The sequence below is a fragment of the Phoenix dactylifera genome, chromosome 3 (genome assembly GCF_009389715.1).
Source record: "Phoenix dactylifera cultivar Barhee BC4 chromosome 3, palm_55x_up_171113_PBpolish2nd_filt_p, whole genome shotgun sequence".
Classification (NCBI taxonomy): domain Eukaryota; kingdom Viridiplantae; phylum Streptophyta; class Magnoliopsida; order Arecales; family Arecaceae; genus Phoenix; species Phoenix dactylifera.
The window spans coordinates 4,821,957-4,840,381 of NC_052394.1; the positions used below are offsets into that span (position 1 = coordinate 4,821,957).

At 37.3% G+C, this 18,425-nt stretch overlaps 2 protein-coding genes across 3 annotated transcripts; both read right to left on the reverse strand.

Moving 5' to 3' along the window:
* Nucleotides 1–345: 345 nt before the first annotated feature.
* On the reverse strand, nt 346–7,917 carry LOC103702113 (uroporphyrinogen decarboxylase). The gene is made up of 6 exons (XM_008784410.4): nt 7,535–7,917; nt 6,140–6,261; nt 4,540–4,650; nt 3,791–3,979; nt 2,355–2,480; nt 346–912 (listed from the first exon to the last, which is right to left on the reverse strand). Exons 1-6 carry the CDS (start codon nt 7,647–7,649, stop codon nt 397–399), a joined length of 1,179 nt encoding a protein of 392 aa, XP_008782632.2. The 5' UTR covers nt 7,650–7,917; the 3' UTR covers nt 346–396.
* Nucleotides 7,918–8,888: 971 nt separating this feature from the next.
* On the reverse strand, nt 8,889–17,502 carry LOC103702114 (5-amino-6-(5-phospho-D-ribitylamino)uracil phosphatase, chloroplastic). 2 transcript variants are annotated; one of them, XM_008784411.3, is made up of 11 exons: nt 17,310–17,502; nt 17,100–17,216; nt 16,722–16,790; nt 16,475–16,579; nt 15,381–15,435; nt 13,772–13,845; nt 13,401–13,484; nt 13,169–13,309; nt 13,017–13,082; nt 11,175–11,284; nt 8,889–9,347 (listed from the first exon to the last, which is right to left on the reverse strand). In XM_008784411.3, exons 1-11 carry the CDS (start codon nt 17,403–17,405, stop codon nt 9,179–9,181), a joined length of 1,086 nt encoding a protein of 361 aa, XP_008782633.1. In that variant the 5' UTR covers nt 17,406–17,502; the 3' UTR covers nt 8,889–9,178. The 2 variants fall into 2 exon arrangements, with proteins under 2 accessions (XP_008782633.1, XP_008782634.1); XM_008784412.4 differs by having other exon boundaries at nt 17,313–17,501.
* Nucleotides 17,503–18,425: the final 923 nt, after the last annotated feature.

Genomic DNA, 18,425 nt, shown 5'->3' on the forward strand with positions numbered 1-18,425 from the left:
TTCTATATGATGCAGTAATTTCATCAATTTCATTTAATCATAGCAGAGTGCAGACTTATAAACAAAGATGATTCACATCATAGAATTAATGCATTGCTTTTCAAGCACTTGGATCTGATCCATGGTAATGTTTAATCATTTTGTTTGAACATGATATGTCCAGTCATTGCAGCATAACAAATTTTCCATCTAGTGAAATTTAGCATGCGCACTATAGCTAAATACACCACCAAGCAAGATAATGAATCTATCAGAAAAGGATCAATTTTTGATTCTCTTTATAATACTTATAAATAAAAATCTCTCAATTTTTTTGCATCTCAGCTCAAGCTAAAAAAATATTAATTTTGAAAAAAAAATACAAAAATCATTTATAAAGGGAAAAAAGAACAATATTTAGTATCTGATGCCTTTTGCAACTTCAAAGAAGTGTGCAACATTTTCCTCTGGGGTTCCTACTACAATGCCATGGCCAAGGTTCAATATGTGTTTATAACTACCAGCTTTTCTTACTGTGTCGTGAATCCGCTTGGTTATGAACTCTTTTGAACCAAAAAGAACACCAGGGTCAACATTTCCCTGGACTGCGACATCATATCCCAATCGTCTCCGACCTTCAGCCATATCAACTGTCCAGTCCAAGCTGACAACATCAACACCAGTCAAGGGAACTCTCTCAAGCAAGCCCCCAGACCCACTTGCATAAAGGATTAAAGGTAGATCAGGATGTGATTCCTTAACAGAATCCACAATTTGTTTCAAATAGGGCAGGCTAAACTCCTCAAAATCCACAGGGCTAAGTTCTGTTGCCCACGAATCAAAAATTTGGACTGCCTGTGCTCCATTATCTGCTTGGTACTGGATGTATTTTGCCATAGAGTTTGTAAATTTCTGTAACAGAGCATGTAGAACCTACAAGGAAAAATTATCATAATTAAATAACAAAACACAAAGTCTGATATATAAACATACATGCTCAAGGAGCTAACACATCATATACGGAGGTCATCATGCAACATGTACATGCTGACATTCAAATAAATATGCTATGTTGAAGGGTTTTTTTTTTTTTTCAAAGAAAAGTGGCAGTCATTTTCAGTGTTCCAACATGGAACACCCCTCCCAGCACATGCATTGAGGAGAAGGGTGCCAACCAGCAGAACCAAGCTCTGTGGGTCCACATGAGAAGTGATATCTGAATCGTTATTACATTTACACAAATATCTTTAACTCATATCCTGCAGGTAAGTGCTATAACAATTGGGGCTGTAAAGTCCCAAGTTAGTGACCAGTGGCACTGATGCATGATACCAGAATTTGCTTTTTAAGTTAGCTGGGAATTCATGCTTGAACTAGGCATTTTGTTTACCTCATTACCCTCATATTCCATGAGCCCTTCCTGCCTCCCAGAATTTCACTTTGACCTTCTTGGTGATTCACAGAATTCACAATGCTAGCAAGATTAATTCCACACAATAGGCATAATTCCACAAAATAGGCATTCAGCTTGCTGGTGAAAGCAACAAGCATGCAATTATGTCATATTGCACATGCCTTGTTGATTATGATATGTGAGGCCATTTTGTTGGCTCAAAAACAAAGCCAGCCTCTTCTGCAGCATCAGACGGGGTAGAAATGTATTCAGTCTGTGACCTTTGTGGAAGCCTTCAGCACCCTCTAATCTCTCAATTCGGTATCACCTCCGAAATCTAGACCTACTTGGGTACATCTCTAAGTTGTTTATGTCTCTAGTGGAGTCCTGGGTTTCAATTTCTCTGACAGACAGCTGCTCCAGCAGTATATATTTATTATACAGGGTAGTATATGATGAAAGGGTATATATTTACAGTTCATATGTTAGCAATATTTTCTGTTCTCCGTTATTGCCAGTTGCTCATCAAATTGATAGGGTTTTGCCTCCATAATTATAATTCCTTAAATTTAAAGGGAAAAATACCTTAAGTAGGCTTTTGATAACTCTGCTAAGCAGGGGTTAATGTTAGAGAAACTTCAAAGAAAGCTAGCAGCAAGGGTCATGCATTTCAAGAGCTCATAGCTTCATACCCACCTAACAAGATGGGTTCAATTATCATATATAGAAAGAAAAGGGACTGTTTTGGGTGTGTCGTCAATTTTTTAAAATTATGTCGTTTTGTTTTTGTTATACTCAGAGTGGAAACTTTGGAAGGAGATCAAATGCTGGGATTTCACAGGTGTCATCCACAAAGTATAATTCATGCTCCTGACATGCAGGCAGTGTTGAAATTAGGGGTGTTTGACAACTTTAACTAGCAGAAAACACAGAATACTAATTTCACAAAGCACATTCAATAGATAAAAAATTTAACATATACCTTTGGTTGAGAGAAAGCCAGACTCTTTATCTTTGTGAAGTGCTTAGACGAACCACCTTCAATCACATAAGATGCCAGGGTGAAAGGAGCCCCAACAAAGCCCAGCACAGCAGCATCACTTTTAACCTGAGCAAGCAGCATAATCATCAGCATTGAAGAAAATTACAAAGACAATCTCATATGACTAACCAAGATAGATCACTTTTAAACTGAGCACGCAACAAAATCATCATGTGGACATTTATGAGAAAAATCCAGTATGAGTAGCAAATATTGATAGATAGATGGACAGATGGATGGATGATGTTAAAGTTACAGTTTTCATTAATGACAGCTTGGGATCATGGCACAGAGAAGGAATTTCAAAAACTTTTTATGAAAATATGACCACGTGTCCCTGCCACATGGAATATGTCTAACTAGATAATGATTAAAAAATCAGGAGATTCTCTTCGCTTGTCTATCATTCCGACTTAATGATTAGCAGACAATGCCATCATCCAAAGTAGGATGATAACTTGAAATTCTTGTCTATTGGTTCAAAAGCTAATGGGAAAGAAAGATGAGACCCTATAGAGAAAGAATTTTTAATGATAAATGCATCTAAGATTTGTTAGAAAAGTGGAAAGGGTGATTTGATGTCAATAATTCTTTTAATCAATAACTTCCAATTAAAGCATCATATTATATTGAAGCTTCACAGCAGGGATTACATTTATGCATTAGAACTCGTCAAGATCCAAGATTCAGAAAGTTATCAATGTTCTTCGTTCCAATAATAACACCTAAGAGCAGAGGTGAAAAGCATAATTCAGACTCAATATACTTTAATTCTTTGTTGCATCTGAAGGTTTGAGCTCTTGTTTCAGAATGAATATGCAAGCAACACTTTTGGCTACTTTACATGCATGTACATGCATGCTATGATGTTTGTTAAATTTCAATGCAGACAAAGTACCAACCTGCTTCTTCATAGTAAAATAACAATGAAGAGAAAAGTCATGTATAATCTACCCAAGAAAATGCTAAAATGCCAATATTTCAATAACCTATCAAAAAAGCCTTACAAACAGCATTAATTTTTCCAATATAAATCCACAAGAACCTTAATCAAGGTCACTTATGTCCCATAATTATGTTCCTAATGCTCCCTAAATATGTTTCAGTACTCCAGCACACTGAAGGTGCATGTACAGGCCAAATGAAAGATATCAGATTATTTGGAAATGGTATGTAGTGTTCTGGGACTCTTCAGCAGACAACCGGGATTTCTTTTCTAAAAGAGACCAAAAAAGGTACTCCAAAATGGTATCTGCAGAGGAAACACCACATATCCAATGATGGTATCAAAACTAGATAGAAGAATCCAGGTTAGCTATAAAGAAAAAGATGAAGCATTTAAACTTTTGCAATTCAAAAGAAGATAACATGCCAACCTCTGCCCGCAATATAGTCAATGCTTCCCCAACATATGGTACTGCCACCTCAGGAACAAATTCTGTCACTTGATCAACATCTACAGCTGTTCTTAAAGGACTGTATATCACCGGACCTTTTCCTTTTACTATGTCAAATGGTATATTCATCCCAGAAAGAGGGGTAAGGATGTCTGAAAACAAAATAACCTGCCAGAAAATAAAGTAGAAACTGAAATCAACAATGTATTGAATTTAACAGCACTACATGAAGCAGCAGCCACACTGCAAGATATATTCAAACAGCAACTAAGAAGATATATGATAACATAGTTCGATTTCTACTAAAATAAAAAATAGGCCCACCAGGTTATCATACTCAATAACAATGCCAGGTCTTTATGACATCAAAAGGTGCACTGTTACAGATTTGCCACTTTATAACATAATCCAAGATATACATGAGTCAAGAATCATTACAAGGCTTATTATGTCCAACTTCTATAGACTCCAACTAGACTCCTTGATTTGGTTAATGGAGCATCGCTAGCATATAATTGAACTATGGCGCAATCATATACGATGTATATCATAGACAAGTTAACAGAAAGATCAGAACTCGTACGACAGAAGAAGCAAGCCACAGTTTTCAGCTGACCCCCCAACCCCCACAAACCCATTGTAGATTATGAATAATCAACAAAGAGTCATGATGATAAAAACAAAAGAAGAAATTAAAGCCATGTAAAAATTCCAAATAAGTATCTCACCCCATCAGGCTTGAAAACTTTCCATGGCTGTAGAGAGATTTCTACAATGAGATCGACATTTTCTGATCTTTCACGAAAAGAAGGATATTTTTCACAAATCTTTTTATAACTCTGTTCAAACGAAAGTGATTGCATTAGCATTGAGAAAGACAAATATATTTTTGCACATAATAAACAACTAAGGATATGCATGAAAAGATACCAAATATATTTGTCACAACCAAAGAAAGCAGTACCGGAACTGGCATCTGTGCCAGTTGGCCGGCGGGACAATATGGTACTTCCCTGTGCCATCCCGCCATGAACTGACAGGCAAAATCGGAAGGAAGGGGGAGAGGGAGAAGGAGACAAAGGAAAAGAGATAGAGAGAGATAGAGAGAGAGAGAGAGAGAGAGAGGGTGGGAAGAAGGGAGGGAGAGAGAGTGCCCGGCAACGCCAGAACAGGGGCAAGGGAGAAGGGAGAGAAGGCTTTGAAAGCCCTCTCTCCCCATCCTTGCCCCTATTCTAGCTGCCGCCAGCCACTCTCTCTCCCTCCCTTCCTCCCTCTCTCTCTCTCCTCCTCTATCTCTCTCTTTCTCCTTCTTCCCTTCAGCCAGTTTCTCAATCCAGAGTCTAGAACCATCTCGGTTAGCCACTAGTACAGTTTGGTATACCTCAAACCGATTCATGACGGCTCCGCCATCCTTGGTCATAAAAATATGCACATGTTTCTTTCTCACCAACTTCAAGTTGACTAATGACTAAAATATTCGCTTTTTCCCTCCATATCTATAATAATAACATACAGTTCACATTTATAATAACCATATATCTAGCTGTATATTTTGCCACCAATAGCTTTAATAAGAAGAGGTCTAAAATAAATGGCTGACTATGCTAGCATTAAGCCATATGAGAGTTCAAAAAGGAAGAATATGATTAATACAGGAAAAGGAATTTCACTCTATTGAAATCTGTTAGAATACTCATCTCAGTCTATGTCTAATTATCCTCTTCTGTATATCCATAATATTAATTCCTAAAAATATTTATTCTACTGAAATATGTTAAAAATCTGCAGAAATCCTTTGATTTATAAACTGATATTGTTATGTTTTTCCTCCTTTCATTTTGTTTTTCCTCCTTTCATCTAGAACTAAGGCTACTTTCTCTAGTCTCCATTAGCTATTTATTCATGGCTGCAAGGTCCATGATAACTAATTCATCTTGATTTGCTTTTATATTCATTTCAAGGCCCATCAATATGACTATTCCTTTTCATCACTGTACTGTCCACATATTAATCCAAATGTCAATAATTCTGTAAAAGCTAAAAAATTAAAACTTGAAGTTTAATATTATTTTCTTGAATTGCCTCTGAAAGGCACCCACTTCTCATCAATTTCCAGGACATTTCTTCATCGTGCCACACCATATTCCTCTACTGTTCTGGCATCTGCTCTTATATCAACACAATGCAAATCCTTTTAAGTTGTAGGCAAGGAAAATTTATAGGCACTTTGACTAAGCCATTATCATCTCGCACATATTCTATAAGTCCAAGAAAAAGAAAATAAGTTCAGCAGGTCATTGGAAAAACTGAAGCACATATTAAACCTGCCTTCATGTACCTCCCTGCCTGCCTCATCAACCAAACTGGTGGTCTTTCAACTTTCTCTCCTCGAACAGCATGTAGTAGGAGTGGCTCAGCAACACTAGTAACTTTTGGTTCTGCAACAAATTCTGGGAAAAAGAAAAAAGGAAATAGGAATTATAGGTTAGACTCCACCAGAACACAAGTAACATAAGAAAGTGATGAAATCAGATTTTGTTCTTGAATTTTTAAAGGTATTTTCTTATTAGTATTAGATTTCAAGGATAAGAAAAAAAAACAGAATTTCAAGATAGCTTTGATGTAGCCATGTAGGGTGATAGAAAACACATATACAGTTCTTAGCAAGATCTGCCTACCGACACGTACCGACCCATACCGACCAGTCTAGTTTGGTATATCAATCAAACCAAGCCATACTAGTCCACCGAGTGGAACCACCCTGTACCACTCGGTATTGTCCCAAATCAGGAAACATACCATACTGCCTAGTTTTGGATGGTATCATGATAAAAAGTGAGGAAAAAAAAGGGTCAGGAGCTATCTTTGGTAATGAAGTGTGTATCATACCGTATTATGTTGTACCAAACCGATAATGTACCATTGCAGTACCTAGTACCAAGCATGACCTTGGTTCTTAGTTAAAAAATAAAAATAAAATCAGCAGGCCCCCCATCAGATATTTAGATTTTTTTCGCTGAGGCACTCCACATACGTCAGTTGCTTAGCACTCATGTTTGTCAAGTTACTAATGAGTCATTTTTTTAAGCTTGTTTTATGTTTTGTCATGTATATGCTTGGTGCTTATTTTGCATTGATTTTGCCTTTCAGTGTATATAGCTGTAGGTGCAAATTTACTACTAAACTCATTGTAAGAACATTGAAGTGAATTACAAGCTACATTTACATTTATGCAGACGTATATTGGGCATAAATTAGAACTTTTATGAGCTAGTGAATATTGCCACTTAAGATTGACAAACTATATATATGAACGAGTATACATCTATCTAATAGAAAAGCATTTTGAATCAATTTGGTCTCCAATCCGAACCACCTTCCAACATGAAAAGACAAATTGGGCAAGGATCGAGTAAGAATTCAACTGTCAAAATTGAGTAACTGCAACAAGAAAAGATCCAGTTCATGTCCAAAGCTTACGGCATCAATTTTTACCCAAAAAAATCCCAATTTTACGAACTTCTGATCGCTCGCAGACTAGAATCATAGAACTTTGGGAAGAAAATAATCTAGTACGTCTCATAAGAGCATTATAAAAGGTACAACAGAGAGAAAACAAAAACCCTAGCTTAAGAGAAAGAACAAATATCACTGAATAAAGGTCATAAAAATACTAAAAAAGCGGGGGAAAAGAGCCAAGAAGTATAAAAGAGAAGCAGATACCTCCAACAGCGGAGCGGGCTGTGAGCAGGTTCGATTTGGAGGGGAAACCAAACGCCGATTTCCGTATAGTCAATGGAGAAGACTGAGAAAGAGGGCTACACATACACGCCGACATCTTCTTGTGCCGGGTTAAGCTTATCGGGGATTTAATCCTTCTCCCGATCCGGATCCCTTGCGACCTAAAATTCTTATCTCCGCTTACCTCGCAGGCTCGTTCGGACGAGAGAAGGAAAGAAAGCAGACGTGAGGAAGAAACAGATAGGTTTTTCGGATTGGACTGAAATACGCCTCAGCGTGACCGTTGAATTCGCGGATGGTTAACCCTCAGAAGCAAGAAGGCGATGAGAACCCAACAGGGCAGGGCTTGGGGTGGGACCGTGGGAGGAAAGGCACGAAACATGTCCGTTGAGGACCTGGCGATGGCGTTTTCGTGGATAGAGGGCATGGAGGAGGGCGTTCCGGGTATCGGGCTAACAAAATCCTATCCTCTTTCTTCTGACAGCCTATCCGGTTGAGCTGGAGGATTGCGTCGTGGATAGCGCGGAGGTAATCCAACGAACAGGTGGTGGTGTCGGGTGACATCGTTGCCAATCGCGGAGGTAATCCAACGAACGGGTGGTGGTGTCGGGTGATATCGTTGCCGGCAACAGTTGCGTGGGATGTTCTGACGCCACAAACGAACAGTTCTTCGTCCTTTGATTGGGATACATAAATTTTTAGTCGTTCAGCCCGCAGACTGCTACGACTTGCAAAATAAAAAGTAATTATCCAAGCAATGTCAGACCACATGTACGATATTTATGGCCGAAAAGCAACAGCAGACCACATTGTCTGGATACAACCTAAACCGTCTTCCGCGCCATCTACGAGCGATCTTTACAGGATAGAAAGCAGTTCGCATATCTCCACCACGCAATCGAACCAACAACCTCCTAATAGCATGACTTAGGCTATCTACAATATATGCTAACATTTAGTGGTGATAATAAATTAAAAGAGCCTGTCATGAATATCTCCCGTAAAACATAAATGCCTTCATCATCACTTCAATATCTATACATACATACATACATACATACATACATATATGCCTTCGTCAGTTTCCTTTTCACTGTAAAGAAAAAAAAAATAAAGTAGAATAAATCAAAAGAGGCGTATCATCCTTCAGCTTCCACTAGGATTTGGTGCACTTGCCTCTCTTCTATCGAAAAAAGAACTTTTTTTGGAGCAAATATTTCGTTTTGTCAGATCCAATTCATTAAGGAAATAGAAAATGAAAAACATGAGCTTCACGGCTGCGGTTTCCCACTGTCTTTCGACAATAATAGCTGGTATAAATACCATCACAAAGATATTTAAACTAGGACAGCCACTTGCTTTCATCATGAACCAGATATTCTTGTGATAACATTTGTTGCATCAGATATCCTAAATTGACTAGTTAATGTCAAAGCAGGGGTGGTTCCAACTATATCGGTCAACAAATATTAGATTTTCTCTCATACCAGAAAACCTACTTTTACAACGTTTAGGGGAAAATTGCCTAGCAGGCCCATCAAAGACAGGCCATATATACACAGCTTTCTCCATCATTTACGTGCGCACAAAGAGAAAATGAGCGCAAAAGGAAATGGGAAAAAAATATCAGAATATGGTGTCGGTCATAAGCTTCCTTTTAGGAGGTGATTTCTCTATAATCTGCTTCTGTAAATCCATAAAACTCGATCCCTTGTGTGCAAATAATCTCCTAAGGTTGATCACAGAGAGCTCACTGAAGCTAGCAACAGCAAGATCTGCCTGCACCAACTCATACCTGCAGTTTTAAGGGAAAAAATACGGTCACTTTTAAGACAAGAACCAAATACTTCTTAAGTTCATCTGACAACAAATCGTGGGATATGCCATAGTGCACAGACCAGACAACAATAACATTTAATTTTAAAAAAAGAAATAAAATCTAACAGATGAGAGCTAAAACAGTCAGATTTACATTTCGCAAACAATTTTGAATCTGCTCTCATGCCAAAAGAAAATGAGGTATTAGAGTATAAACAATAATAAAAGTAATTTGCTTGCCCCATTTTCCTTGAACGCATACCATCCATTCAAAAATTACTCTCCAGCACGGGAACTGGCAATATTTGGAATACCCCCAAATAATAGTCAGAAGGAAAGGCCAGTAAATGCTCTCTCATTATTCATCATTTTCAGAATCACTGAGAGAAACTTCCTTGATCACATGCTAATTCTTCCTTTTTTTTTTTACCCAGCAAGCATATCTTGAAGCCAAGCATGAAATCAACTTATACATTATCTTAATTCAAATTATCAAACTGATTAATTTTCGTATGTACTCATGTCCAGACAGAAAGGCTTTCCCTTTATAATAGTAAGATGTCATTTAAGTGACCTGCATGCATGCATCTTGATCAAAATTGCACCTTTTATGATTTGACTTGTTCGCTTATGGGTGTATCCTCCTGCTTGGAGGAGAGTCCACTTTCCTATTCATGTTTGCCCTCAATCATTATTCATCCTATAAATTTGACACCTTAGTTCAACCAATTCTTTTCTGGCCAAGCTATCTTCCCTATATTCCTCTTTCCAAAATTATAAATGACCCATTTGGTGCAAGACCTACCCCATTTCTAGTGGTGAAGCTACCACCTTGACCATTTCTCACATGATTTGTTTGTTTAGTCTTAGCAAACTCCGAGGACCCATTTCATGCACCACAAAATCATGGTCTTCCATGATTTTACATTCCTAACCTACAAATTATAATTTTATAGAACTGCCTGCTTGGTTATGCAATGAGAAATTTTAAATCCCTGGAATCATGAAATTGGAATTCTCTATTCTGAGCAACAGCTTTCTAGATTCATATAATCTCCTAGCTGTCAATATTCTTTCATTACTGGACCTCCTCTTTGTAATAATCAAACACTTAAAAAAAGAAGTCTATGAAAAGGATATAATCATGATTTTGAAATTAAATTTCTAACGCTAGTTTAATTTCTAAATGCAAGATTATTATATGATCCAGCTTGAGTCTAAGCATTCCATTGTATGGTAAGTACATAACACATATGTAGTTCTGTTTGTTCTCCATTATGGATCTTTTATTCTTCATGTACGTATGTATGGTGAGTGTATATATTGAAGTTCTGTATTCATGAAACTCCAATGCAGGCTCTCCATCTCTGTATCTTAAGTCTTGTAATATGTATATTTTGACATCAGGCTTAATAAAGATATGCATTTGTCCCAAAATTTGATCAGCTTTGAATTTTGCTTACAGATGCAGATAAACTAAAATTGTTAGAAAGCACAAGGAAAGTCAGGTTGAAAATTTTGAATAGTTTTATGGAAACATTGGTTAGTTAAAGTCCGTTACCTGTTTGGAGGAAGGAGAGCTGAGGCCTGAAACAAGTTTCTAGAGATACTGCAGCACCTAAGGTGATATTCATCCTATTATATTAGAATTGCAACTTCACCTATGGGTTCCTGAGTAGGTTCCTAACAGTTGGGAATCCTTGTTGAAGCACCCAGGCTTTATGATAGCTATCAGTACTAAATTAGCCAAGAAGGTGTCCATACAATGCAATTTAGTTATAAGAAAGAAAAAACATATACTTACGCTGGATGAGCACCAATCAAGGCTACTGCCATCATTGTACAGTTGTGAGCAGCAGTAATTCCTCTTGGATCATCCTCAAAAACTATGCACTTCGAAGGTTTTCGGTCCAACTGCCAGAAAGAAAGGATAATGCAATGAAGTTGGGCAAGATTAAAATTTCAACATTTATAAGTGAACATAGGCATGTGAACATACATATATATGCATAAATTGTTAGTCCAAAAGTACAGGTCAAACCCAAGGATGCTTCACAACTTGTATAACGGTATACATCAGAATTTGAAGCAAATATCAAAGATCTAAAAAATAGTAAACAGCAAGTAAATTTCAGAAGTGACAAACCCAAGAATTCATGTATATCATGCAACCCAAGCATAATTGTCTAGACACTTGTGGCGTGCATATAGAGTATGTAGTTAAGCAATCGAATATGGAGAAGAAAGAAGAATACTCTCCATAAATTTCTTGCTTAGTATATGTAAAACACTCAAACCACTTTGCTTCCCCCCCTCTCTCTCCCCCCCATCCCTCACAACTTCAATCTCTCATCTTCTAATGCCTTCATAAAGAAATTGTGAACTCAAGCTCTCTTGGACGTCCCAAAAAAGTTGATACAAAATTTATATAACTAAATAAACAAATAAACTCCACAACCTCTATATCCTAGGATTTTTTTTCTCATTTTCCGCCAATTCTCTTCAACCTTTTAAACCAAAGATCTAGAGACCCAACTCTGGTTTCTCTTGCCTGCCACTACTGCCCAACACCTTAATAATGTAAAGCCACCAGTAAACCATCTCCACTGCCACCATAGCCCCAGCCTGTACGAACAGTTTGGCCTTGACCAGTGGGGACAGGTAGCTATCATGGAATGGTGATGGTAGAATGAGTGGTGGTCTCAGTACTAGCATTATTGAGTAAAAATGGTGATAAAGGAACGCTATCATGCCAAGAAATTACAGTTGGTGGCAAGAACAGGAAATGTACAAGGGACACGCAGCAGAATAGTTTGCTGGACCAAGGTGCTCTTGATCACAGCTAGATGGGAACGTAGTGCTGGGAAGGCTGACTCTCCAAGCAAATGGTATATCAGTTTATCAGAACATCACATGATGATTAAAATAAAAAAAAAAGGTAAACCTTTATAATTTTGCCTCACTCAAAAACAATTTTACATGCATAATTGATTAGTATTGCATCCTCCATTCTTTCTTATATTTGATGCCATATCTGGCAATTATTTATTTCTTTGGAATACAAGGGGCTCTGTACGTAGCATATACAACTCAATATGTGCTGGCTTATCTATGCAATAATCACGAAAGGATAAACTGCGTCATAAATAATCCTCACTGAACAAAAAGACTGCTGGTAATTTATGTTTGCTTCACACAGTTCCAAGTATAAGAAATTCTTCCAAGCTTCCTTGGGTAACTGCTAAAAAGCCTTGTTCAAATAGATGTAACATCAACATTAACCAAGGGCATCAATCTCCGAAAATATACAATATACAGATACATATTGGAATGATATTCTCCGTGCATCCTAGAATTTTACTGCAGAAAAAGGTTTCATCTGTAATAGATCAAATGTAACAGACAAGGAAACGAACATGCTGACCAGGAATATAAGCTGGCACTGGTCAATATTCATTTAATGATGCCCACAGAGAAAAAGAAAAAAGAAAACATTATGCCAGACAATTAAAAATAACATTTTATGTAAATAGGAAATAAAAACATTATGGGCATAACACAGCATCAAGCAAAAGCCATAAACATATGATACAGAGATAATTAAGCTGTATGATAGTGCTGTGAAAACAGCGAAGTTTTTCCATACCTTTACTGCAGCTGATAGAAATCTATGGGCTATTGACTCCATTCCATCCTCCTCACTCACTATAGCCTTCAATCCATAAAAAGTACCGATTACCGAACTGAACACTGATGCAAATACAATAGGCCAAATATGGCAGCATATACAGATCTCACCTGGAAATATTTGCTGAGCCCCATCCGTTCCAAAGCCTCAAGCATATGTCTCCGATCAAGACATGATACAACAGCAGTAGGGATCCCTACCGTATAGATAGCATCAAGCCATTCTTTTAATCCTTCCACTGGAGCTTCAAGCTGGACAGAGCATAAAGCATTTGTTTAGTTAATAAAATGAAATCAACTGTTAATACTAATGATGAAGAAATCAACTCAGGAGAGATACAACATTAAGAAGGTTCTCATAGTATAATTCTGAGAGCCGCGACTTAAATCTTTCCAATTCATTCTCTTCTTCTGTCCAGCATAAAACCTGAAATTTTAAAAAATAAAATCCGAGCAAACAGAACTTTTAGTCATGGCAATCAAAATGCCAAGAATCATAAAGTTCAGGATACATCGCAAACAAGATCCAATATGAGAAGGATAAAAAGAAGACAGCCAATAGAAGAGAGAAACAAAAGAGCACCCTCAGAAGCTAATGGCTAGTAAGTGAAATGAGAAGATTTTACAGACAACAAGAAACCTTGAAAATGATTAGTTTCAAGAAAACATTGCTCAATAGCTTTTCATAGCCCATTCACAAAGATGTGGCTTAACCTTTTGTAAGACACGATCAGCTGCTGTATGAAGGATGGCTCTTTGTGTATGACTATCACTCGAGATATCCCTTCCTGCTCAAGAATTACTTATTAGGAATAAATTTTTGTAACATATTGGCACCTAATAGTTTAAATCGACTACCAAGAGAGCTTAGCACACTTGTCAAGAAAAATTCAATGCCAAAGTTGATATCTCAATTAGAATAAAGATTAAATTTTGTGCTTGTTTACAGAATGCTTAGGTGTGAAAATTCAAATTCATGAAGTAAAAAATGCCTCCTCGTTTAAAAAAACCTTGACACATGACAAATAAAAACAGCAATCATATAGATCATAGGGCGAGTAATTGTCGCTAAGCTTCTCTGTGGTGCGACTCTTCATGTGCTCCAGGGTCCCAAAGTTTTTTTTTCCATGTAACAGCATCCCAAATGCTAACAATAACAATATATGATCGAATTTTGAAACGTCTTTCTCACTATTCAGAAAAGTGGAGTGATTCCTCATTACATAATATTAAAATTTGATATGTAAGAACAAATACAATAATACAATCAACTAAGCAGATTTTTAAGATAAGTTGTGAATGGAAGATCGTCTTGCCAACATAAATAAATAAAAATTTTCTGTTGGTAGGAATATGACAGAGAAGATAATTACTTTTATATATATCAGAAAAAACACGAACAATTTGCCTAATCTTGACTCTGTGGGGTCTCTGTACTTTCATTATGCATCAGGCACACAAACCGAGAAGCAAAATAAGTGAGTAAATTGAGTTTTGTCACTCCTAAACATTATCAACAAAATGGTAGAAGGCTTCTGGCAACAAATTGCTATCTCATGGCACTGACTAGCAAGGTTAAGCCATTTGCATATATTCATGTATTGGTTTAGAAAAAACAATTAACAACAGGATATTTGCAGCCATGCATGTAAAGATTATTTACAAAATCTCAAGTAAACTCAAGTCTTTAAACACTATATTGAACCAACAAACCATTAAAAGAGCCCTGGTAAGGTTTTTATTTGACATGAGAACCAACTAGCTGATCTATTCTGCTCCAAACTGCATAAATCTTCAAGACATGAGTGACAGCCATTATCACAACAACGCAGACAAGAAAAGGATATTATACCGAATGAGTAAAAATCCAATATTCAGGGTAGCAAGTCGAGAAAGTAGGGGTTTCACGGTTCAAAGCAAGGTAACGGTAGTCAAAAACAGTTCCGGGATCAATAGGGGGAAAAGAAAGGGACCCTTAACTCAATTCAACAACATTTTCTTTGAGTACACCATCTGGTCTCTATGGTACAGGATCTCGTATCTTCTGTTTCAATCAGTATCCGCAAAAGAAATGTTGAAGTTGGTCCAGAAAATGTATGTAAGCATGTCCAAGAGTGCCACTCCACAAAGATTTTGGTGTAAGAATAACAAATGGCACTGACTGTTAGAAGTGTGCTAGAACAAAACTTATGAAGAAACGCAGAGAAGATTACAAAGACAAAAAAAATGCATGGAGAAAATTACTATTGCAAAACTGCTTAGGTATAAGAAGTTTCTGAATGCCCAGTAATCAAATAACAACCGTACAATTTGCAGGCCATACCCTCTTCACAAGCAAGCTGTCTCCATGCATCCAATTTTAGAGAGCGAGTATCAGCCTAACAAACAGCAGAGCTGATGTCAGTATACTGAATTAACAGAATTTCTAGCAGAGAATATGTACATCTAGAATGATGAGAGAGAGAGAGAGAGAGAGAGAGATTTGTTTAACTGCTTGACAAATAAAGAAATACAAGCAAAAGACAGGGTGCAGTTTTTTTATTGACGCATATGACAATACATTCCTACTGGCAGCTATTCTTGCAAGAGAAGACATGTGAGTCCACAATTTCCTACATAAAGTGTATAGAACTTGTAGGACAGTATCAGAAAAACACAGACAAATGGTTACCAACTAAATCTTGCATCCTCATAAATCTCAACTATATGCTTACCAAGAAATTAAGATTTTAAGAAGAAAAAGGACTTTGTTTGCCTTTGCATGCGCAACTGAATAAAATCCATTGATGTATGAACTACAAAACTTTTGATTATACACAAAAGAACAATATACAATATCTAAAACAAAAATACTTCATGCCCAAGCATGTATGCATGGACACGCTGATGCCATGGTATAAGAAAATCGTTTTCCCAGGGGAGATTAACATTATGAATGATGCATGAATGGTACTAAAAAATTATGAGTCATATAGCAAGATCATTTGGATCATCTAACACCGTCTTAAGTTTACATTATATAAGACAGTTGAAAGACCAGCTTTGCTGATGAATCAGATCTTTAGGAAGTATGATGATTCATGTGCATAAGATGAGGATAGAAGGGAAATAAGAGTATATAATGGGTCTCTTGAGCAACAGCGAAGACAAAGAAGATAGAAGATAGAATATAAAGTGTGAGAAAGTGAGGTGTTAAAGAATTAATGCAGCAATAGGAATTCTGCTCCATAATGCAAAAAAGAAATTTGCATCTGAGCCAATATAATCATAACACGCATCTCCCCTTCAATGTGATTTATGTTATATCAGTGTCTGCCAGGTTAAATCATCAGTTTTTGTGATATCTATAGTACTACAAAAGAAAGCATCCAGAGTATACATAGTTTATGAGAAGAAAAGATAAAACTATAAAATTACCACAACATTATCCCATGAGAAGATAAGACCAAATGCTTCATCTGGCTTCATAGCATGCCGTATCCTCTGGAGAAAGCACTCTTGCAATTTGTCATTCAAATAATCCTACAAAAGAAAAATCAGGAAAAAACAATAAGTGATCACTGCCCATAATCCATTTACTAATTATTGCAAAATAGATGTAGAATCAGAAGGCAGAATATGTTCATTAATAAAGGTTGGCTTTAAAAACCCTAGAGCGTCTTACCACATCGACCTTGAGTGGGCCGTCCATCCTAAACGTCTCGAAACCTTCTCCATATTCAGCTCCAATTGTCTGATAATAATATGTCCAGTATTCAACCAATTGAATCAGTGTATCCTATTTTTTTTAGGAAAAAAAATATGTCTCCTAATATGATAATAAACGCCGCTCAAGAAAGAAGGAGAAGAAGATCAATAAATTGTAGTCAAATCAATACATGAAGAAAAATGCCCATCGCTTCTAAATCACTTGCATGTTCTTCTCTAAAACCCACCCGTCAAGAACTCAAGAAAAAGAAAACTTTCAAGATCAACTCCACAAAAATAGCCATAAGAATTCAAACCCAAGAACAAGAAACCAAATCGAATCAAAACCAGTCACCTCTTCGACGAAAACCTTGCTGGGGGCGGCCGAGAACCCATTCCCGGAGTCTTTTTCCTCGGACCCAGACGCCCTGCTGACCACCACACGCTTCCGCACGCTCGAAGGCTTCAATTTCTACAGAAACATCCGAAAAAGTATCAGAAAAAGCCTCACGCAACGAGGAAAGCAAAGACGAAAGAATCCAAGGAGAGGTAGGGAACGAGTAACCACGGAAAATCGAAGCTTTGGAAGGAGGTGGGAGGGCCCGAGACGAAGGGCGGGGCTCGGAGGAACCCAGGACGTGCCTCTAAAAGCGCAGTCCATCGGAAGGGGAAAGGAAAAGGGGAAGGGCGAAAGAGCTCGTGGAAGCCTCTTATTTCGGCCTTCGGAGCCGGGAGAGGGCTTCTTGGGGCGTGAAGAAGGCGTGAAGTGCTAAAACGACCCGAGTCTGGACTTATGGACAGGAATTGACGGAAGGCTCCCCGACCTAGTAGATATTTACCGCTCATTATTCTAAAAACATCCCCTAGACTTGGCTTGCATCTGTTTGTCCACCCTTTTGCCATTTTCTTTGCCTTAATTTTGATGACAGTGCTCATATAAGATTAGCTTGGCTGTACAAAAATAATAATAATAATAATAATAATAATACTTATATCTATCAGCATAGTTATGTCATAAATTATTCCTATGTTTGATTGACCATAAAAACAAATATATGATGAATCTATTATTCCCTTTTTCATTTAACGGGCAGCATGGACATGCTAGAAGTTTTAGTAAATAATTGACTCAAGAAATGAAGCGAGTTTACAATCTTGTTTCACTGCTTGAATTGGTTATTTCACATGTAACCTCCAGCAAAGCATGAAAAGAAGAAAGTATACGAGTTGGGGAGTATGGTTGATCACATTATCCTTAATTTTTTGGCTTTCTTCCTTGATCAGACTCCTCGCCGCACTCCTTCAACTGATAGCTTACCAAAGCATCCAAATGGTGATATTGTAGACATCAAAAAGTTTATAAATTCCATTAAACTACAATAGGCCACGTAAAATGCATGTGGTGAGAAATGATGGAGAAACGGCAAAATTCTCTCCTCTCTTTAAAGATGGAGCTTCATATAATTTTCTCCCTATTATAATTGGAACAGTAGATGGATGGATGCGCCTCCCAGTGCACCTGCGGGAGTTAAACTCTATATAATATGACAGATAGAATAGGTGGTAGGGATTATATAACTCATCCTTACTATGAAGCCAATTATCCGAGGTTTGGAGAACAAAGAGCACCCTCACCTACCCACTTCCCCTCAGTCTCTCTCTCACCACACCAATTTAAATT

Bases quoted from the DNA above. Each gene is read 5' to 3' on its own strand.
- LOC103702113 (XM_008784410.4), bottom strand. From the start codon at position 7,649: ATGTCGGCGTGTATGTGTAGCCCTCTTTCTCAGTCTTCTCCATTGACT. The intron at 6,262-7,534 runs GTATCTGCTTCT...TCTTTTTCCCAG, and splicing joins AGCCCGCTCCGCTGTTGGAG to AATTTGTTGCAGAACCAAAA. The intron at 2,481-3,790 runs GTTGGCATGTTA...CTGCTTGCTCAG, and splicing joins TGACTATATTGCGGGCAGAG to GTTAAAAGTGATGCTGCTGT.
- LOC103702114 (XM_008784411.3), bottom strand. From the start codon at position 17,405: ATGGACTGCGCTTTTAGAGGCACGTCCTGGGTTCCTCCGAGCCCCGCC. The intron at 13,485-13,771 runs GTTAAGCCACAT...TTAAAATTTCAG, and splicing joins CTGATCGTGTCTTACAAAAG to GTTTTATGCTGGACAGAAGA. The intron at 13,083-13,168 runs GTGAGATCTGTA...TATGGATTGAAG, and splicing joins GGCTCAGCAAATATTTCCAG to GCTATAGTGAGTGAGGAGGA.